At 42.4% G+C, this 23,393-nt stretch overlaps 1 protein-coding gene across 1 annotated transcript in view; it reads left to right on the top strand.

Annotated features, from left to right (window-relative positions):
• The window catches only part of SLC26A7 (solute carrier family 26 member 7), a 147,805-nt gene that overhangs the window by 116,567 nt on the left and 7,845 nt on the right, over positions 1-23,393 (top strand). The window contains exons 13-16 of the mRNA XM_038391099.2: positions 496-602; positions 3,403-3,469; positions 15,643-15,780; positions 17,281-17,329. Of these exons, the coding sequence (XP_038247027.1) occupies positions 496-602; positions 3,403-3,469; positions 15,643-15,780; positions 17,281-17,329 (361 nt within the window). The remainder of the gene's footprint in view (positions 1-495; positions 603-3,402; positions 3,470-15,642; positions 15,781-17,280; positions 17,330-23,393) is intronic.

Below are 23,393 nucleotides of genomic sequence, written 5' to 3'. Positions count from 1 at the left end.
GAGTAGGATAAGTGTTAATTTATAATTCCTTTCCTACTTCACTGTGAAAAAGAACCCCTACTTCATACTGCATGTGGCATTGTGTAAAAGGAGACAAGTTTTTTAAATGTGTGCAGTGAACAAGTTGTCATTAACTTGCCAACTTGGAAAGTGAAATGAATGGAGCCTTGGCAAACCAAGTTATGTTCAGCCTAAATAACATTGCTACTGTAGCAATGTGTATCATTACAAGAGCTTCAGAAATGGACTTCCATGACCCCTAAACTTGTTAGAGTGTCAGATCACTTGTGTTCTCAGAGGGAGAGGTAAAATTTTAATGGATAATTCAGTCTTCCTCATTTGTCAGTTCAGAGATGTCTGGCTGCAATCTCTAGTTATCATTCTAATTTAAGCCTCTTGCTGGTAACTTTAAACATATTTATTTCCAATTAAAAATAATTATACAGCTTTATGGAGAGCTTAAACTAACTGTGTCTTTTGTTTCCTTCGTTGAAGAGCATATGGGTTAGTACCTATGTATTTACAGTATGCTTTGCTGCTAACGTGGGACTATTGTATGGAGTTGTCTGCACTATAGTTATAGTGATTTTCCGCTTCCAAAGGTGAGACATCATTTGTTCTTGAAATGTTGTAGAAGCAAATCATTGTGACATATATTGCTCCACTCTCAGTATAGATGTACAATACACTGGGTTAAATAATAAAACCTCATTTTTTGTAACTAACAGAAAATTGTAGGTATAGGGACACTAAAAATGAGTGATTATTTTTATAATGCCCTAACTACTAAGTACAATAATGGTCTTGAAATGCACTGCGTGGAGTTCACTTAATGCTCTTATAAAAAGGAATTTAGACTTACAAATAAAAAGAAAACCAATCAGACTGGTACATTTACTGGACATTAAAGAATTCTAAAACAGTTTCATAACATGAAATTATTTTATGATTTTTTAAAAATAATTACAAATCTTAATGACACATAAATCAAAGCTAGGGTAAATCAATAATAAGATCAATACAAATTTCCTTCCATTAGAGCCTTTTTTTGTTCACTGAAAAGTGCAGGATATCTGTCAAGCCTTAGTTACTGAGTGTTATTGTAAACCTCTAGCTACTGTACTGAAGGAGATGCCAGCTGACATTCTACACATTTTAAAATGTTATAATAAAAACAAATAGGAAAACCATTCCAGTGTCTAAAGAAAAAAAACGCACACTGAAAATTCTGTGTACAAGTTCCAAAAAATAAACAATGGGAAAAAAACTACAAATAGCACATATTAATATGTATTATTTTCACGCAACTAAATAACTATGCTTACGTTTTGAATAAAGAAAAATATTCTTTGAGGTCAGTGATCCTCCCAGTGCTGGTAAACCAATGATCTTGTAAGTTACCTACCCCATGTGACAGGTTGCCTGCATGCATGCAGAACTTTATTGAAGTACAGTATAGAGGGCCTGATTCAATGCACGTTGAACTAATGGGGCTCCTGCTGGGTATAGGGTCTGTCCTTCCAGAATGATTTGCATGATGCAGGATTAGGGTGAAAATAGATTAAAAATGCTCAGTGATTATAATTACAGTAGATGACTTCTGATTGAATTCATCAGTGCAGTTTTGGCAGCTTCCTGTTTGAGATCCACTGATGACCAGCACTGCATAAGAGCTAGAAATTACTTATTAATGAACAAAATGTACATGTTTGGAAAGTCCTGTTAGTAAGGAAAAGACTAAATTCTGATTTCAGTTACACCTTTTGACTGGGTGTTTGGTTTTCCACAGGGGGAATTTGGCCCAAAGTTTGGCCATAAGTCTGAACCAACACCAATGGGAGTCTTTTGAATCAGGTCTCATGTGATCATCATTGTAATAAGGATGATGAAAGGCATAAGGTCCCCGAGCCCTGAGGGACGACTGGTGCCTCCCATACTGACCAGGGCATGATCTAAAGGGGAGGTCACGTGACCCCCACCTGCCAACCCCACCCCGGGGCCACCACACACTCCCACCCCACATTACCTGCAGGGGTACGCTCTGTCCTCCCACTGCACCTAGCGCCCCCCGCCCCCAGCATGTTCCGCCTTGCTTCCTAGCGGGCAGGAGCCCAGGCGGGGAGCAGGAGGGACTCGCTTCTAATGCTGGCTTCTCCTGGTCGCTGCTCTGCAGCCCAGCAGCTGCCTGAGAGAGCCTGGTTGAGGAGACAGCTTCTGCTCCCTGCCTGGGCTCGGCTGCCGGGAACCACGGCTAAGTGAGCCAGAAATGTGCTTTGGGGAGGGAGTCTCTAGCTCGCTCACCCCCCCAGGCACCTGAAGCTGGGTGGTGTGTGGGAGCCACTTCCCCAGCCAGGCCCTCTCAGGCAGCCGCCAGCCCGCCACACTGCACAGCAGTCTCCGAGTGGCCAGAAGGAGCTGGTCCTGTCCCTTCCACTCCTGGCCTCCATGCCCCTTCCACTCCCTGACATCTGGGGCGCTTGCCCTGGGCCCCCCACCCCACCTTTTCCTGTCCCTGCTCCACCCCCACCCCACTGCTTCCCACCCTGTTCAGGCCGCCCCCACTGCCTCCTGTCCTCCCCCTCCAGCACCTCGTGCACATCGCTGAACAGCTGTTCTGCAGCAGGCGGGAGACACTGTGGGGGAGGAGATGCGCTGATCGGCAGGGCCCACTGCTGGCAGGAGGGGGAGCAGTGGCTTAGCCATGTGGAAAAAACAGGGGGAGTGGAGATTAAAAAAAAAAAAAAAAGGGCACCACCCCCTTGTACTCACCCGGCGGTACTCCAGGTCTTCAGCAGCATTTTCGCGTGGGGTCCTTCACTGGCTCCCTCACACTGTAAAAGGCACCAAAGAATTAAAAAGGTGCCACTTCGGCTCGGTGAGGGCCTAGCTACGCTACAGGGGAGGAGGGCCCCACCAGTGGGTGCTGAGCACCCACTATTTTTTTCTGGGGGTGCTCCAGCCCCAAAGCACCCATGGAATCAGTGCCTATTAATATAGTATCAGAGGCATAACAGGAGTAACATTTACATAATTGAAGATTAATATTATTTTTCAAAAAAAGTCCCATTTTTCTTACTTTAAATTGAAAAATAAAGCTACAGAAATTTTAAAGTAATATACTATAACAACTTTTCAGAATTTAAAGAGGCTACAGAACCAACCTAAGCCTATCTAGCATTTGTACACTTGAAGGATATTTTTCCTAGTAACTGGCTGTCCTGATTTTTATAGAGAGTGATTACAATATGAAATGTACTTTAAACATGCAAAAATATATATAGCAATTCTATTGTTAGAACACTGTAGCTCTCTATGTTATATTTTAAGCCTGTATCTCTACCTACCCATATTCAAGATTACTGATGATCTGCTTTACAACTTTTCTCCACGTATTGATTACAGAGCAAAGACACTGAGTTTGAAAAATATGAAAGAAGTGGAATGTGAATTCAAAACAGAAGCTGATCGTGTAAGTGTACTCTTCCTCAATTCTTCTATCCCTTATTAATCTATAGCTTTTTTATCTCCCATAGTTTGTTACAAAGGTTATAAGAGTAAGTGCACTCAAAAATTACAATTACATGGCCATTTCTAAAACTAGTGGAAATATATGCCATGGAAATCTTGTGCTTTGTGTCTCTTTATGGGTTTCTATTATGTATGAAGAATATAAAGTTTTTGTAAAAAAATTTAAGGGTTCTAGTCAATGGTTATCTTTGGTTCCATGGATATGAAATTCTGTGAATTTCAATTTATGGAAGTTCATCTTCTGTTGGAGTTTGCCTTTCATGGGAAAAGCTGCCTGAGTCCCACAGGTTTTGGGGGATCTACTAGTGACCAGTGGTTTCCAAACAGTTATTACTTGTCTGTTTCCTTCTGTTTGATTTCCTATTTCTCTGCAACCCTTTGGCACTCTGTATGTGCATGAGTCCCTTCCCAGCCACGATTCAGTCCCATCTGCTCATCTTGAACCTGATTTTTCACAGTGCATCCACATGTGGTAGGGAAAGGGAGGTGGATTGCATGGAGCTGGCACAGACTACTTTAACCACTTCTCAGCCAAGATCACCTTGGTCAGGATGCACTTGAGAAGTAGATGGAATGATCCTACCTCAAGAGACTGTTTTCTGAACTTGCATTCTCACCTGTCTTTTATCCTCCCAATCACAAATTGCAAATTTTTTGCTTATTTTCCATTATAGTTATAATTACTTTGTATTACAATAGTACCTGTGGGCTCCAGGTGAGATCAGGGCTCCATTGTGCCAGGTACATACAAAATCAGAAACACCCTGCTCAAATAGACAGACCAAAAGTTAGATGGGAAACTGAGGTGCAGTTAGGGGTTCTATAACAGTTTTTATAGTGTCAGTGCTTTGAGCCATTGATCCAAACTGTAAAGCCTGTATATAATGAAAACCACTTCAAGCCAGAGGATGTGGCAGCACTCCTTTCCCCCTTGCTTCTCCAGTTCAAGCACCTCTGGATGCAGTGACTTGCCCAAAATCAAACAGCACGTCAGTGGCTGTGCTAGAAACAGAACCCACCTCTCTGGATTCCTAGTCCAATGCCATATCTAATAAACCATTCTGCCTCTCAGTTTCTGCTGTGTCCACATGACTTTTCAAGTATGCATGCATCCAGCCTTCTTAATAGTTCAGTTAGCAACATGCCTGACAGTTATTACCTCATTAGTTTCAGAGTAGCTGCCATGTTAGCCTGTATCCGCAAAAAAAAAGGAGGACTTGTGGCACCTTAGAGATTAACAAATTTATTTGAGCATAAGCTTTCGTGAGCTACAGCTCACTTCATCAGATGCATTCAGTGGAAAATATTTTGGAGGGAAAGACGTTTCCAAGTGGAAACGTTCTTTGTGTAACACTGGTGGTGGCAGCATAAGGTCCAAAGACAAAAGGTAAAAGTTTGTACCTTGGGGGAGTTTTAACCTAAGCTGGTAAAAATAAGCTTAGGGAGTCTTTCATGCAGGTCCCCACATCTGTACCTGAATGCATCTGATGAAGTGAGCTGTAGCTCACGAAAGCTTATGCTCAAATAAATTTGTTAGTCTCTAAGGTACCACAAGTCCTCCTTTTCTTTTTACCTCATTAGAGAGACTCTCCCATCCAAATCATTCATTTTTTGATATCTGAATTGTGTCTTGAATCTGGGTTATCTTGGACTCAAAAGTTGAGAGTTTGACCAAGAGGGTTTACTATTTGGCACGCTGAAACATTTTGAGTGACAAGGCTGAAAACAATGGTAAGCGAGAGGGGGGAGGATTCTAAAACACTAATTAAAAACAATGTTGTGACACCTGTCCCAGTTGTTGATTATTAGATCAAATTTCAGTATTAAGAAAAAAAAGTTAAAGGAACTTTGTTAGAGTTACATGACCCAAAATTTGATCTATATTTCTTTCTCTTGAAAAATATTTTTAAAAATTCCTTATATCTCTTTTCTCCAAGTGTCTGCTTTAGCTCTCTTTTTTCCTAAATCACCAAGAAAGATCAATGCCTGAGAACATACAACAACAAACTAGCATACACACAGTGAAGGGAATAAAGTTTTAGTATGGAAACAGATTTCTCAAGAGTTTATTACAAAAAACAAAGAGGAAAAACATTTTCAAGATTAAGAAATCTGCCTTGGCACATGCCTTTTAACTTAATTTAGAACTGCTGGGTTGCAGTTGTTTACAGTGAGTTTTTAAATGTGTGAATGCTAGAGTTGTTGAGGCTCCCCTTGAAAATGACAACTTAGAGATAAACAGGATACTTAAACATGAAAATATGCAAATTTAATCATCTGTCATACTATCAAGGTACTGTGGATTTATAGGGGTTTATTCCATCAATAAGCAAACAGAAACTTCAATATGGAAAAAAGATTGAGAGAATGCTTCTCAAAAAACATATGTGAAACATTTCATATCACAGACACGGTTAAGATCAAACTCTTGCCAAAATGTATCTGGTGCTGAGTAATGGATGCAGCAGCTGTGGATGTCCTTAGGAAACTAGTGAATAGGCTGCTTCAAACAGTTTTCTTTCCTCGGGAAGGATACATTGTAAAGGAGCTCAGTTTTTCTCAGAATGATAGAGATCAAATTTTGAAATGCATCCAGAATGCGGATAGAACTAAACCAAATCTGAATTTGTCATAGTTCCCCTCAGCCATGTCCTGAGGAAAAGTTTGATTTTGACAGGGTCTCCTGGTTGGTATTCTTGGACTGGGAGGGTTTTGGCTGTAATGAAATGCTAAAATGTATTATACTGTTCAGCCACTAGTTAGTGCTGTGTGTAACATATCTTATTTAAGCTAACCTCAGCCTCTTAGGTTTCAGAGTAGAAGCCGTGTTAGTCTGTATCCGCAGAAAGAACAGGAGTACTTGTGGCACCTTAGAGACTAACAAATTTATTAGAGCATAAGCTTTGGTGGGCTACAGCCCACTTCATTGGATGTATAGAATGGAACATATAGTAAGAAGATATATCTATATATACATTCAGAGAAGGTGCCATACAAACTGTAAGAGTCTAATTAATTAAGATGAGCTATTATCAGCAGGAGAAAAAAACTTTTGTAGTGATAATCAAGATGGCCCATTTAGATAGTTGACAAGAAGGTGTGAGGATACTTAACATGGGGAAATAGATTCAATATGTTTAATGACCCAGCCACTCCGTCTCTATCAAACCCAAGTTAATAGTATCTAGTTTGCATATTAATTCAAGCTCAGCAGTTTCTCGTTGGAGTCTGTTTTTGAAGCTTTTCTGTTGCAAAATTGCCACCCTTAAGTCTTTTACTGAGTGGCCAGAGAGGTTGAAGTGTTCTCCTACCGGTTTTTGAATGTTATGATTCCTGATGTCAGATTTGTGTCCATTTATTCTTTTGCAAAGAGACTGTCTGGTTTGGCCAATGTAGATAGCAGAGGGGCATTGCTGGCACATGATGGCATATATCCCATTGGTAGATGTGCAGGTGAATGAGCCCCTGATGGCGTGGCTAATGTGATTAGGTCCTATGATGGTGTCATTTGAATAAATATGTGGATAGAGTTGGCATCGGACTTTGTTGCAAGGATAGGTTCCTGGGTTAGTGTTTTTGTTGTGTGGTTGCTGGTGAGTATTTGCTTCTGGTTGGGGGGCTGTCTGTAAGCGAGGACTTGTCTGTCTCCCAAGATCTGTGAGAGTGAGAGATCATTAAGGAAATTATCTCAACATTATCTGATTCTCAAGTATTATGATGTGAACAAACGCACAGTGGCCAAGGTGGATGCAAGCAGCTATGGCCTAGGTGGTGTATTGTTGCAATAACATGGATATGGGTAGAAGCCAGTTGAAAGTTGTTCACACACACTAACAGAAGCAGAAAAACTATGTGCACAGATTGAAAAGGAGTGCCTAGCAAGTGTATGGGCATTTGAGAACTTTTACAGATATCTGTGCAGATTGGATTAATTTACACTTACAACAGATCATAAACCACTGATCAGCAGAAAAGAACTGGATTAAGTGCTGTTGAGATGCCACCATATATTGAAAAGGTCAATTCAGTTTAACACAATTACTAAATATGTTTCTGGGAGAAATCTGATAGTAGCAGAGACTCTTTCATAGAGCCCAGTATTGTACTCAATTACTCATGAGCTCAAAAATTATGTGAAGGATGTGGATGCTATCGACTCATGCAGACCAGTGTCAGAAAAGTACACCTGCTATAATAAGTGACCTTGACTGACACACAACTTCAAGAAGTTCTAAGTTACATCAGGGCTGGCTGGTCCAAGTGTTTAAGGGACACTAAGGAGATGAAGTGAGCTGTAGCTCACAAAAGCTTATGCTTATGCTTCAGAAAAGAGGAAATATACCTCTCCCAACTGGGAAGTAAAGAACAGGGCAGATCATCGCACATGACCCACTCTCGGGAGACCTCTCGTCCTTGTAAGGGTACAGTAGAGACTCTGAGTGAGTTCGGTAGTGAGGTATTGGTACTGAGAAAGAAGCTCCACTTGCATGTGCCTACCACAAGAAGAACTAGTGCAGTGGCACCATCTGCTCCCTGGCAGCATAGTGAGACACGCAGGGCTACCATTCATGCCAGTATTGGTATTTTGCTGTACCTCTGAAAGAGAGAGGACACTATAATAATCTTGTACTGCAGCAGCCTCTATCTCACCACCTCATACTGACTCTAACTTCGGGTGAAGACATCAGAGCTCTCAGCATCTTTCCAGGTTTCTTTTTTCAGAGGATCCCATTGCTGATGAACCTGAATTACCAATTATGGGGGGATCTGCCAGCACTGTCTCCAAGCTACTGCTACAAAAGCAGCATGTTGGGACTGATTTAAACGTCCAGCCTTCAGTACCAATAGGGACATTGGAGCTCCCCCCCCGCCCTCTTTAGTTCAGGGAAAGACTGCTCAGGCTCAGATTTCTGTACATGGATTCCACTACCCCCATGAGCCCTTTGCATGAAGATAAGCCTGGAGAATCTACCAGACATCATAGGTCCAGAGATTATAATTGTCATTGGGGTTCTTTCCATTATCCCCTTCAGTTACAGGACCCGTGAGGCCACTATGGCAACCAGCTTCATCAGATATCTAAGAGAAAGCACCAGTATCCACCAGTAGTGTACCAGCTACCAGCTTCTACAAATCATCCTATAGTACAGCACACATCAGCACTGTGGAGCTTAGTACCCAACACTTCTCCAGTACTGGAAGATATACAAGAGGAACCGGAGTCTCTGACAGAGAAGATTTCACCTTCTGGAAGGTCCTCTTCATTTCCAGATGAAGTGGTAATACCACCACTGCCCTCCTATGCAAAAGATTTCAAGACCTTCCAGGAGAGCATTCTGGTTCCAATCCTCAGGACTTCCAAGAGAAGGTCATAACATGGTGGAACATCTCCTATTTGAATGACCTAAGGTCTTTAGCGAGCATATAGACTCCTCTGTCCACACAGTCAAGGATTCCAGGGCAATGCTGCTATTACTGGGAATTTATGTGCCTGCAATGAGAAGACAGTTTAGGAGATCCCAAACTGCTCAAATATCGAGACCATTCTGCTACCATCAGTACACTTTTCCTAAGACTCAGAACACCTTCAGGAGTTCATTGGAAGAGGGTTCTATTCCAATTACTTTCTGGTTCCCCAGAAAGGAGAATGGTGGAGACCAATTCTTGATCTTGGGAACCAGCACAACTGCGTCCTGGCCCAACACTTCAGAATGGTGACACTAGCCATCATAATTCTATCCTTAGATCCAGGAGACTGGTTCACTACCCTCAATCTGCAGGACACCTCTTCCATGTAGCCATACACCTGTCACACAAGCATTTCCTAAGATTTGTGGTAGGGGAAGATCACTATCTATATCAAGTTTCAGAGTAGCAGCTGTGTTAGTCTGTATTCACAAAAAGAAAAGGAGTACTTGTGGTTTCTTAGAGACTAACAAATTTATTTGAGCATAAGCTTTCGTGAGCTATTGCTCACTTCATTGGATGAAGTGAGCAGTAGCTCATGAAAGCTTATGCTGAAATAAATTTGTTAGTCTCTAAGGTGCCACAAGTACTCCTTTTCTTTTATCTATATCAAGTACTTCCTTTTGGCCTCTCCATGTCCCCAAGAGTGTTCACAAAGATTCTCTCAGCAGCCCTACGTCAGTAGGGAATATAGATTTTTCCCATATCTGGTGACCGGCTTCTCAGGGACCTGTGTCATGGATCCACAAGATTGGTGCTACATCCCTAGCTTTGGAGCAGTTTCTTGGAGGAACCACTTCAGTGTGCCAGACCTCAAGTGATCTCATTCTTTCTCCAGGTTAAGCCACATGGCTTTGCTACTTTCTGAGACTGAACTTCTGGGGCTTCAGCACTCCTGCTTAACATTGTGAACTCTGTTCAGTGAGTCCAACTGAGAGAGATTCCAGGTAGAGACTTATGCACTCTTCAGGGATTAATGCAGCTCACCAAGCATTTGCAATGACATAAACAGCATCGTCAAAATGGTAGGGTTTAATAGTCAGCAGGAACACATCATAGGAAGTCCTTAGGTTAGCAAATGAATATTAAAGCATAGACCAATTTGGTTAGCCCAGAGCCAAGCCAAGCTGTAGTGAACCCCATTGTTCAAGCTGTGTCTGTCTCTCAATCTGACCTTCTTGGTCAGATCCCAGGTGAGAGTCCCCAACTCCTTTCAGCAGCCAACTCTCATCCCCCATCCAAGACCTTCCCAGTCCTTTGTTTTCAAGCTGGAAAATACAGCTCAGTTTTCCTGCTGTGAGGTGGGAAACCTCTCTCCCTGTGATTCATTGGTTGCTAGGTGTCAGTGTCCTGATATTAGGGTTTCTATTGTCTTCTCGGATTCTCCATTGATATGGGGTCAACCTCAGCTATTTCTTTTTAATGACCCATCCCAGCTCAGACAGCTAAATGACATTCATACCTATCTCTCTTAGCCTGCCCTGAGAACAAACAGTCCTTTCCCACTCACTGGGTAATAATGCAGTATATAGGGAAAATTGAGGAACACACAGGTGTAATAAAAATATTATATAAAATTTCCACTTTGTCATAGTCTGTCACTCCAAGAGGCCCAGGAGGCAACATCCAGAGCATTAATTTTATTCCAGTTTCTCCTTATCAACCACAAAGAAACCCCATACCATCTTCAGTTCAGAGAATAGACTTTACAGGAGCTACTCTAGACTCCACAACAGCAAGAACCTGCCTACTCTAGGAGAGGTTCTTCACCCTATCCACCCTAATCTCAACATTACAGTGCAGTCTCCATACAACAGTGAGGACTTGCCTAGTATTTTGGGCCACATGTTGTCCTCTATGTATGTGACTCTCCATGTGAAGATGCCTCGAAGATGCCTCCAGACATGAGTAAGAACAGCATATACTCCAAACAAACAGCCTATCCAAACATATCACTGTGCAATATCATATACTTGCCAGCACTTTCTTTGTACCATACAAGGTCTCTTAGAGTAATCCTAGACAACAGGACAGCAATGTATTATATCAGCTGACAAGGCAGAGCAAGTCCCCAGGCCTTATGTGCAGAGTTGCTAAGGCTTTGGTGCATCGCTCATCAGATAGAAATGTCAGCAATCTACCAGGCTTCCAGAGTACAAGTGCAGACTCCCTGAGCAGACACTTTTGGCAGGATCACAAATGGGATCTCAAGGACTCTGTCTTCTGCAGCATCTGCCAGACCTAGAGTATACTGGAATAGATCTCTTTGACACCCTGAACAATGCAAAATGTTATCTGTTCTGCTTTAAGGGAGGTCACAGTCATGGTTCTCTAGAGGGATGCCCTGGTAACACCATGGTCCATTATCCTTCTTTATGCATACCCACATATACCATTAATGCTCAAGAGCCTTCTCAAGCTGCATCGAGAAGGAGTGAGAGTTATTATCATAGCACCTGCTTGGCTGAGGCAAGTGTGGTACTCAAACCACATCCACTACTCAGAGGTAATACCCCTCAGAATTCCTATCACAAAGGATTTGTTGATACAGAGTTCAGGGTTACTTGTTCATCCCAACTCCTCCTCAGTGAATCTGAGAGCATGGCTCGTCAGTAGCTCTCAAGCATGGAATTGACCTTTTTCCCCATATCCAATATAACGCCCAGTACTCCCAAGACTTACCTACAAAAGTGGAAGTTCTTCCAGTTCTGGTGGTCTTTCCCATCTTCTCAAGCATCAGAAGTTCCGCTTTCCAAGATCCTGATCTACCTGTTAGTTATTTGGGGTCAGGAAGGAATTTTCCCCTGGCTCAGACTGTCAGAGATCCGGGGTTTGGGGGTTTATTTTCCCCTTCTTCTGCAGCATGAGGTATGGATCACTTGCAGGTTTAAACTAGTATAAATGGTGAATTCTCTGTAACCTGAAGTTTTTTAACCATGATTTGAGGACTTCAGTAACTCAGTCAAGGGTAAGGGTCTATTAGAGGAGTGAGTGGGTGAGGTTTTGTGGCCTGCAGTGTGATTTTGACTGGACTAGATGATTATGATAATCCTTTCTGGCCTAAAAGATTATGAGTCTTTGAGTTAAATACAGGGTCTCTCAATGAGCTCTATCAGAATACACAGCCTTTCACTCATCCAGCCAGGGCTACTCAGTCTTTGCCCATTTTACAGTAGCCAAATTTCTTAAGGGCCTGTGCAACTTATTTCTTCCTGTTCAACAACCAGTTCCCCAATGGTACCTCAACCTGGTTTTGAATGCCCTGAGGAACCATCTCCATCTCTCCTTCATAATTTCTTTTCTAATTGCGAACACCCCAGCGAAGTGAATGAGGGAGCTGGGAGTGCTTATGGTGGACCTCCCATACACGACCTTATACAAAAGCAAGGTTATATTACATCTCCAGCCTCATTTTCTCCCAAAGGTCTCCTCAGAACATAACCTGAACCAGGAAATTCACCTACCAGTTTTCTACCCAAAACCTCATGCCTCCAGAGAAGATCAAGCCTTCATTTTTGGATGTCAGGAAGGTCCTTGCCTTGTATCTGGACAGGACTAAACTATTCCATGCCCCTCTCAGACTGTTTGTGTTGATTGTGGATAGGATGAACAACCAACTGATTTCCACACAAAGACTGTCTGAGCGGGTTTCAGGTTGCATCAAGACCTGTTATGAGAATGCATGGGTACAGCCCTCTCATGGAGTGACTGTAAATTCTACTAGAGCTCAGACTCCATCTATAGCTCTACTGATAGACATTCCCATAGCAGAGATTTGTTAGTCTTCTATCCATACCTTTGCCAAACACTATGCCATCTTACCAGCTTCCAGAGACGATACTAGCTTTGGTAATGCGGTCCTTTGAACTGACCTGGACTTACTTCCTCAGCACCCTCTTCCTCATTGAGTTAGTGCTTGGGGGTCTCCTATGGTGGAGCCTCCTTAGGGACATATACTCAGAGAAGAAGGAGAGGCTACTTACATTACAGAAACTTTAGTTCTTCAAGATGTTTTATCCCTATGGGTGCTTTACCTCCTGCCTCCTTCCCTTCTTCTGAACTGTTAGGCTTTGCAATTGAGAAGGAACTGACTGGCAACATGCCTGGGCCTCCTTGTGTGCGCTGGTTGCAGTCTCTGGTCAAGAGGGCATGGACGTGTGGACCTTCTATGGTGGAGCACCCATAGGGACAAAACACCTTGAAGAACTCAAGTAACCTCTCCTTATTTAAGTTAACCTCAGCCATCCTGGGAGAGCATTAAAGGATCTTATGGAAGACACATGTCTGGTGTGTGTGTGTGTGTGTCTCTCTCTCTCTCTCTCTCTCTCTCTCTCTGAGAAAGAAGCTCTGTAGTTGGCATATTGGATACAGAAGCCTGACCTGCTAGTAGCAGCACTGCAACCTACTGTGTACAAGAAGTACATGACATTAGCTTCTCAGTCATAATAGGTTTTGGCCTTTGCAGGTCTTTTTTCCTCTTTGCATGTTACACTGTCCACTGCTGCCAGTTATAGTAATGCTGGGATGATAGGGACCAGGGTACATGTTCGTCTGAACATCAAGCATTGTACTGGGCTGCTGTTAAAGCCTCCTGTGGGAGTGTTTCTCCATTCAAGAATGCCTTGCCCTATATTTTTTTTCCTTTCAGCTTTCTTTAATGCCGTATTAGTGTTTTTAACTGCCATTTCAGGTTTTCTGTTCAGTTGGCTATGATATGGTGATGAAGTGAAATGATAGAACTGAATTCCCATTCCTGGGTAAATTGCACAAATGCTCTGCAAGTAAACTAGACTAGTTGTCTGAAACTAAACAATTTGGGATACTGTGCCTGCTGAAATGTGAAATGCTTCATGGCTTTGTCTATGGTGATGGTCGCCGCAGTACTGTCTGACAATTTGACTAGTTCCCAGAGGTCTGAAAAGTAGTCTACAGTAACTAGGTATCAGAGTAGCAGCCGTGTTAGTCTGTATTCACAAAAAAGAAAAAGAGTACTTGTGGCACCTTAGAGACTAACAAATTTATTTCAGTATAAGCTTTCGTGAGCTACAGCTCACTTCATCGGATGCATTCGGTGGACTACTGAGTACACCGAATGCATCCGATGAAGTGAGCTGTAGCTCACGAAAGCTTATGCTCAAATAAATTTATTAGTCTCTAAGGTGCCACAAGTACTCCTTTTCTTTTTTTTTAGTACTAGGTAGTTTGTGTGGTTTGCAGTGAAAAAGTCCATTGCCATTTTGTTCCAGGGTCTATTGGGAATGTGCTGTGTATTTTCATTGTACACAGTAGGTTTCATTCATGCTTTCCCTGTGCTACTTGGTGAATTATCTTTGTGTTTGCTCCACTTATTCTCCGCAATTTACCGGAAGTTTGTTCACTAGCTTTGCACACCTATGATTCTTGCTAGAGTTAGAGTGGGCTCTCTGAGTGTTCTCATTCCAGTTCCTGCATCTATTGTCCCAATTACTAACCTAGTACAAATTAGATCTTTCAAGATTTAGTAATTTCACGAGTCAGCTATTTCGTACAGTCTGGCAATATACTGATCTTTTGTTTCTCCAGATTCTTGATTATCCTTGTTGAAAAGATGCCTTTTGTATGTGACTTTTTTTGTGGGTTGAAAACGTTTTTGAAGCACTTCTAGGTTGGGTCCCCCTGCTGTGCTGTTAACATGTCCAGAGGCTGAGCATGAGGCAGTCTTTCCTAATTACAGCTAATAGTGTGGTTGCTCTTACTTTGTTTTCTTTTTTATCCAGCTCTATTGACATTTTTTTCATAGCTTTCCCCCTGTGATCTAAAAAATATACAGTTGCTAAACACATTCTATTTCATGTCCATCTGCTCAGGGACAGGAATTTGGTACGTTGCCATGATTACTGTTTTCTCTCGGTTTGGTTTGTAATAGGTGAAATCAGAATTTAAGACTATCTGTGTAGGAGATGACTCACTTCTGACACAAGGTTCTACGTGCAAGCATAAAGAGAGAGAGAGAGAGAGAGAGAAAACTGAGACAGTGCAACATGCAGGCTATACTCCTTGCTCCACATCTCCAGTGTTCTCGCCTCAATTGCTTCCTGAAAGTAGAATTCTCTCAGGTCCTAGAAACAATCATACAATAACACCCCCAATAGGAAGCTGTTTATCATACCATTAGGGATGTGTCTGGAAGGCACAATTAAGCTCATATTACTTTGGGACACTTGGAGTTGGCTCTAACTTGTGTTATTCTGGTTAGTTGACAGTGGTTCTAGCTTTATGCCTGTAGTTGAGGATAATATTGGGAAGATCAAAAATGGCTTCTGCAGTTCACAGATGATTCAACCTTGCTTCAGAGTAGCTCAGCCTACTTCTTCATCTGTTAGAGCTTTAGATGCACAAAAAGCTCAGTAATTTTATCTACTGGGTGGAAATTCTTTAGGTGACACTCAGTAAATACCTTTAAATACTCTTTTAATTTTACTTATATTTTCTCCTCAATTTAAGATAGAATCATGTGTGAAGACTGATCAAATTAGTAATCTGTTAAAGCATCATGGTAACTCATAATTTTGTCACAGGATTGTTGTTTGGTATTATCTAGGGTTTTTAAAGAAATTTCCCCTTTTTAAATCTTAAGGAACTAAGTCTTTTGTTTATTTCATCCCAAAGGAATCTTTACAACAGGTAAAGATAGTTTCAGTGAACAACCCACTAGTATTTCTGAATGCCAAGAAGTTCCATCGTGACCTAATAAGGATAATTCAGAAGGACAGTGCAAGCACCCAGCCACATGATGATCTAAACAAGGTAGATTATACTGCATGCATTAGTAATGATGAGACTTACTTGCATTTCTCTTGTGCATTCCATCAGAAGATTTCATAGCATTTAATTAGATAATGCAGTAGAAAAATCAGATTATACTATAAATTAGTTGTTTACCATGAAATAAAATTCAAATCTAAACTTCAGGAGATTAAATATATTTAGTTTTTCCTATTATTTGAAAGAATATCTCTAATATATTTGTTTATGTGATTCAGTGAAAGATGCTAATGCACTGATCCAAAGTCTATGGGATGCTTTCCATTAACTTTAGTGAACTAATGATCAGGATTTAAAGGCCTGATTTTCAAAAGAAATGATTACCTACTCTTCAGCTGTAGTCAATGGCTACTGCAAGTGCTCAACATCTCTGGAAATTGAACTCTCAGTTTCCAATTCTCCTCCCATGCTACTGTAAATCAGGAGCAACTCATTTGGAATCAGTAGGGAGTTAGATTGGTAAAACTGCTGAGAATCAGACCCTAAAGTAATAACTCTGCTTAATTTTCTGCACTGTTAATATTTTTGGGGAAAATAGAGTATTTGAAAAAAAATGCATATAAATGTGGTTCTAGGGAGTGTCACCAAAGGCATCCTGCTATTCCAATTTACCCACTCATACCTATTCCAGTTTTAGGGGAGTGAGAGAGTTTTACTGTTTCTGATGCTTTTTCTTTTAATACTGGGAAGATACTGCAAAATTATAGTGAGAGGAGCCATATAAATACCTAAATAGAGAGAAATGCATTTGATTTGTGTCTGAAATTAGTTTAGAGGTTCCTTGGTGCAGGGATTTAGTCTGTTCTCTGTACTAAAAAGAGCTTAACACTGGAACTGGCTGAAATTTTTTGCACAGTTTTTTGTAGAAAATTAGCCTTTTTTCAAAAGATAAAACTTTTTGCAAAAAATTATCAGCATTGATTTTTTCCATTTTTGTGAAATTTTTGCTGAAATATTTATTATAAATGTTATATATCAAAAGTATTAACAGTTTTTGTTGATCTTTTTAGTAAATTGTATTTTTGGTAAATGAAGAATTTAGAAAATGGTTTCAATAGAATTGAATTGAAAATATTGCAGAAAATTTTACAGAAAATGGGTCCATTTTGAATCTTGTGAAATGGAAACAACTTTGAAATACTGAAATTTTTCAAAAAATTATTTTCCTGTCTTTTGACCAGCCCTGTTTAGCATCCTTTGAAGAGTCATTAAAATAATACATCTGCTGAACCCAGATTCAGGTTGGTGGTTGGCTCAGGTGAAAGTCAGCTGCAATAATAAACAGGTTGAGATAACTGGGAAATGCTTGCTTCCTTTATTCCACAAATACAATGGATCCACAACATTGAGTTACAGAAAGACAATTTTGATATTTTTTCTGGACTCTTAATTCTGTTTCTCAGTAAGGAAATCAACAAAGGAGGCATGAGACCTGATTACCATCCCCCCCAGCACTTACATTGTTCATTGCTTTTGTTTCAGTGTGAACAGAACACGTTGCTCAATCCAGTATCCAATGGAAATTGTCATGGTGAGTTTATCATGTAAGATACAAGTTGAAAGTAAGAGGGGGTTTCAAGTGTATCAGATGGTTCCAAATTTTTCCATTTATTTGTAAATGAATTTTCATTCCATAGATACACACCAAGTAAAGCATAGAACCATGTAGGGCTGTAAGGGACCTTAAGAGATCATCAAATCCAGTCCCCTGCACTGTGGCAGGACCAAGTAAATCTAGACCAGGTGTTTGTCCAACTTGTTTTTAAGAGCTTCCAATGATAGGGACTCCACAACCACACTTGGAAGACTATTTCAGAGCTTAACTACCTTTATAGTTAGAAAGATTTTTCCTAATATCCAACCTAAATCTCCCTTGCTGCGGATTAAGCCCACTACTTCTTGTCCTCCCTGCAGTGGGTATGGAGGACAATTGATCACCATCCTCTTCATAACAGCCCTTAACATATTGAAAGACTTATCAGGTCCCGTCAGTCTTCTTTTCTCAAGAATAAACATGGCTGGGTTTTTTAACCTTTCCTCATAGGACAGGTTTTCTAAATCTTTTTATAATTTTTGTTGCTCTTCTCTGGACTCTTTCCAGTTTGTCCACATCTTTCCTAAATTGTGGTGCTCAGAACTGGACACAGTGCTCAAGCTGGGGCCTCACCAGAGCCAAGCAGAGCAGAACAATTACTTCCTGTGTCTTACATACAACACGCCTGTTAATACATCCCGGAATCATAGTAACCTTTTTTGTAGCTGCAGCACATTGATGACTCATATTCCGTTTGTGATCCACTATAACTCCCAGGTCTTTTTCAGCAGTACTACCACCGAGCCAGTTATTCCCCATTTTGTAGTTGTGCATTTGATTTTGCCTTCATAAATGAAGTACTTTTTTTTTCTTTACTTGTTTTTATTGAATTTCATCTTGTCAAATTCAGACCAATTCTCCAATTTGTCAAGTCATTTTGAATTTTAAATCTGTGCTCCAAAGTGCTTGCAACCCCTTTCAGCTTGGTGTCATCTGCAGATTTTATAAGCATACTCTCTACTTTAACCAAATCATTAATGAACTAACATCGCATGAGCACTAACAGTGCCATTTTCCCCACAATACCCTGTCAATCTTCCTTAACTTTAATCTGGACAGCTCCTTGTAGAGATGAGAACACCCATTTAGTTCTACACCCACTTAGTTCTTGAGCTCCTTTCTGATATTGCTAATAAAGGATCCAGCAGAGATCCTTCTCTAGATCTCTTCTCTAGACAGGACTCTGAGGTGTGACTGCTGCACATGTAGTCATATCTGAGCAAACTTTGATCTAGCCAGGGCCGGCCCACAATATTTTTGCACCTGAGGCGGGGAGCTCAAATGACGCCCCCATGCCCCTCGCTTGGGCTAAAACTTTGAAAGGTCTCAATTCTGCCTTCTTCCTGTTCTACTCCTCTCATGGTACTGCTCTTACCTACCCCAATAAAAGGAGAACTAACAACTTAAAATGCCTTGTTCAAAAATGTTAAGTAACATTTAACTTTCAAACGCCTGAACAGCAAATGTAACTTTTCTTGTCTGCATAGTAAACACTGGCATTTTTGTCTGTTTGAATAATCAAAATGGTGCTTTCTGTGCCTTCTTGGTTGCAAAGATTTGAACTGCTTCCTGCTGAAGGTCCATAGTCTGGGCCAGCTCATGCTCTGTTGAGATGGTTGCAAGGCCGACCAGCCTCTCCTGTATCATTGTGGAGCGTGGATGTGCTTTTATTAACTTCAGCTTGGAGAAGCTGCGTTCTCCACTGGAGTTGTTGCAGGAAGCGTTAGAAGTATGCACAGAGCAACAGAAGCATTTGGAAAGAGGGTGGTCATCTTATTTGTGTACATATATTCCAGAACAGCCTTTGGAGTTGATCCTGCTGAAATGTATCTTGAAAGGGGATTCAGTTCATCACCTAAATCACTCGCATCAATATCGCTCATGTCATCATGTGTCAACACTGTCTCTAGTGCCCTGCATTGCTGGTGTAGGTCTTCTTCAGGTATAGTGAGGAGTTTTGGAATATCATGCAACATCCCAAATATGTTGCTGTGTTCCTTGAGCTGCATGAAACGTTCAGCTGACTGTATTGCATAATCTAGCACCTGGTTAAAGAATTCAACTTTGAATTGTTGTTTGGGGTCTCTTATGGGATTATCCCATGCCTCGTAATCAAAATGTCATCTTCTTCGGTGACTCTTGAATGTCTGAGAAAATAGCTTCAGTGTGAAGTTCCTCTTCCAACTTCTGTGCACTCTTCAGAACGTTTTGAAATCCTTCATCTGACTGGTAAAACTGTAGGTAGGACTTTGCTTTGCTTTGTCTAATTGTTCCATTGCTCCAGATATAACAAGGTCAACACCTTGGAGTCTCTTGCTTACAACATTTATTTCAAATAGTATGTCATGCCACAACACTAAGCCACACAGAAATTTGAAGTTGTGTATGTTTCTGGTGATTCCATTTCCCTCTGCCACTGTTCTCCCACAAACATAGCAATCCTGTCATAGCATTATCCTCCATAATGGCAACTATGGCATCATCTATCTTCCCAATTTGGTGTTTGATAGGCTTTATTGCCTCCGCTCAACTTTCCCATTGTGTGGCACTCAGTGGTTTCAGTGTCAGAGAGGATGTTGCTTCAAAATTTGCCATCGATGAGTTGATGCAGAGAAAAATACATAGATGCTTTGAATTACATTAAAAAATTCAGCAGCCTCATTAGAAGCTAACGCTGCATCACTGACCACCAAGTTCAATGAATGAGAACTGCATGGGACAAAAAAAGCTTGGGGTTTAACTCTTGGATCCATTTCTGCACTCCTCTGTTCTTTCCTCTTATGTTGGCACCATTATCGTAGCCCTGACCTCTCATGTTAGCTATCGCAATTCCCATATCTTCCAACTTTTTAAGAAGCACATTTGTCATACCAGCTCCTATATTATCATCGATGTCAATAAATTCTAGAAAATGCGCTCTGACAGTCACCATTGCAGGGACATTTTCACTAGTTTCTGTTTTTGTTACAAAACACACCATTAAAGTTAGTTGTTCTGTATGGCTGATGTCAGGTATGCAGTCCAGAATAACAGAGTAATATGTTGCTGACTTCAGATCTGCCACAATCTTCTGTTTGACTTTTGCCAGTAACTGTATGATCTCATTTTGAATTGTTTTTCCAAGGTAGTGGTGTGTGTACATTTCTTGGGTGATGACTCTTCTTAGATGCTCCTGGAGTACAGCATCAAACTCAGCCATCAGCTCCACAATTTTAAGGAAGTTTCCATGGTTTGGCACATACAGCTGATCTGAAGTGCCATGCAGTGCTAGGTTTTGGGTAGCAAACGTTCTCACAATGGCAATGAGCCTTTTCAGAACGTTTTGCCAGTAAAGAGACTCTGATGCAATCTTCTCTTGATGCTGATCATCTATGGTGGCCTTTAACCCTAGTCTCATCTCAAGCTCTTTTCACCTATAGAATGCTCTCTGGTGATTTGCTGCCTTCTCCTGGCATGCCAGATTTTTCCAGTCCTTTATTCCTGTAGAACCCAGTGTGGCTGGAACATTAGACTGGAAGAGTTTGCAACAAAAACAGTATGCAGCATTCTGGGTTTCTGAGTACATAAGCCATGGCCTCTCTACTTTGTCACCATTGGGGAGTTCACGCCAGTAATGTGTTGGATGGAAACTTCTATTTTCATTGTCTTTGGGGAACATGAAGTTTTTCACTTGCTCTGCCCCATGCAGTACAAGGAAGTCCCTCAAGCTACTGCTCAAGTGGGTCCACAATCATCTAGACTTAAGAAACTAAACTCAGCAGCAGCTGTTTCTTGTGCCTCCACCACACTCTTCTCTGATCTAACTTTTCTTCAGGAATGTGCATGGTTACATCCATTTGAGATGGAGATAATATGGATGCTGCAGTAGTTGCCAGGTCACCTGCACTCTGACTAACTAGAAGATCAGGCATCTCCTCACCACTCATATCCTTGCTGGGGCCGGAAGGCTCATCGTGAACATTTGTGTCTATGTGTCTCAGGAGAGGTCCTTCCTGCTTAGATAGAAAAGCTTTCTTTGCTTTCTTTCTTTTTCTGAATGCTGCCCCAGAGGGGCGTTATCTTTTTTCGCTCATGACTGCTGTTCTGTGCCAGCTATAGTGGCTCTCAACACTCGGTTGAAGGGGACAAATAAGCAGGCTGGTAGCAGGGCCTGAGTGAGGGAAGATACCCGCATCTTAAGGGCCTAACTGGCTTCTACTATTTCAATTGATTGCCTGTTCTCCTCAAGTGGGTTCAGGGAAGTAGCAGGAAACAGGAAGCTCCCTGAGAAGCTGGTGTTAATCAGTCTGGGCTCCTGGGGGTGCTAGAGAGGTACATAAGAGGCTCCTCCTCCTCTCTCTCCCTGCAGCTCCTACTGCTTTCTGTTATTCCCTTTCACCTTTTCTCCTGCCTGCCTGTTATGTCTCTTGTGCCCTCCTTCCTTAAGTACAGCACTCCACCTCTCTGTACATCTAGAGCAGAGAGGATACATATGCACCAGCAGCAGACACAATTTTCTACACTCTGGGTCCTAGTGGTGCCCCTCCCCTGCCCCCACAGTCTGGCACCTGAGATGGTCGCCTCAGTTTGCCTCATGGTAAGGCCAGCCCTGGATTTAGCTAGCTGGAATAACAAGAGCAGTGAGGCTGTGGCAGCATGGCCTGTAAGAGCCAGCCTGGAGCCCTGGCTATGTGCTCGAGAGGCTAGCTTGTGCTGCCACCTGTACTGCTGCGAGTTCACTGCTATTGTGATTCAAGCTGGCTAGATGAAAGCTAGCTGGGGTATGTCTTTGTGTGCTGCAGTCACACGTCTGATCCAGTGTAGACATAAACTGGCAATTGCTGAGTATTTCACAAAAATTACCATGAAACCATCACAGGGTTCTATGAACCCAATCACAGGGTGATTTAAATTATTACTGCTCTGGTCCAGATTTGATCTAGTGAGCTGAATTACTTCAGCCTTTCAACCATAGGCGCTGACAAAGTGGGTGCTCCTGGGCTGGAGCACCCACCGAAAAAAATGATAGGTGCTCAGCCCTCACTGGTGGGCCGCTCCTCCTCCTTTTCCTGGCGGGGGGCCCCACCAATCAGCTCTTCCCCCTCTCCCAAGTACCTCCTGTCCCCCCAAGGATCAGCTGTTCAGCAGTGTGCCTGAGGCGCTGGGAGGGAGGGGGAGAAATGGGGGGTGGCTGGAAGAGGTGGGGAGAGGGGGCAGAACGGGGAGGGAAGAGGCAGGGCTGGGCAACAGCAGGGGGACTTCCCTACATGCCAGGGAGTGGAAGGGGCAGGACCAGCCCCTTCCAGCCACTGGGACCCTTCTTTGCAGTGTGGCGGGCTGGCAGCTCCTGAGAGAGCCTGGCTGGGGAAGAGGCAGCTTCCACTTCCTGCCCGTGCTTGGGGACCGGGGCCGAGCGAGCCAGAGTCCCCCTCCCACCTGCGTGTTTCTTGCTTGCTCAGCTGTGGTCCCCAGCAGCCGAGCCCAGGCAGGGAGTGGAAGCCACCTCTTTTCCAACCAGGCTCTCAGGCAGCTGCCAGTCTGCAGACCAGCGACCAGGAGGGGCTGACATTGGAAGCGGCTCCCTCCCGCTCCCTGCCTGGGCTCCCTCCTGCCAGGGAGAGTGGTGGAACATGCTGGGAGGCAAGTGGGGGGAGGTTGGTGCATGGAGACACGTGACCTCCCCTTTAGATCATGCCACCCAAATATGGGAGCACCAGTCCTGAGCGTGCTCGGGGGAAGGGGTGGAGTGGAGGTAAGGCCTGGGACAGAGGGGTGGGAAGCACCCCTCAGGAAATCAGAAAGTCGGTGCCTATTCTCTCAACACAAAAATCAAATGTGCAGCGTTTGCTGGTAAAATGAGGAAATAACACAGTTGCATGCCCTGATCATGCAACAAGATCTGCATCAAGTGGGCCCCCTGTGCCTATTCAGAGTTCACTGCAGGATTGGAGCCTTAGTTAGTACAAGTTTGAAAAGTACAAAAGGATTAAAACCATGTTAAAACTTTATGGCTTTTAAAACC

Source organism: Dermochelys coriacea, chromosome 2, assembly GCF_009764565.3.
Source record: "Dermochelys coriacea isolate rDerCor1 chromosome 2, rDerCor1.pri.v4, whole genome shotgun sequence".
Lineage (NCBI taxonomy): Eukaryota > Metazoa > Chordata > Testudines > Dermochelyidae > Dermochelys > Dermochelys coriacea.
Note: the sequence above shows the minus strand (reverse complement) of the source record. Positions and strands in the feature narration are given on the sequence as shown.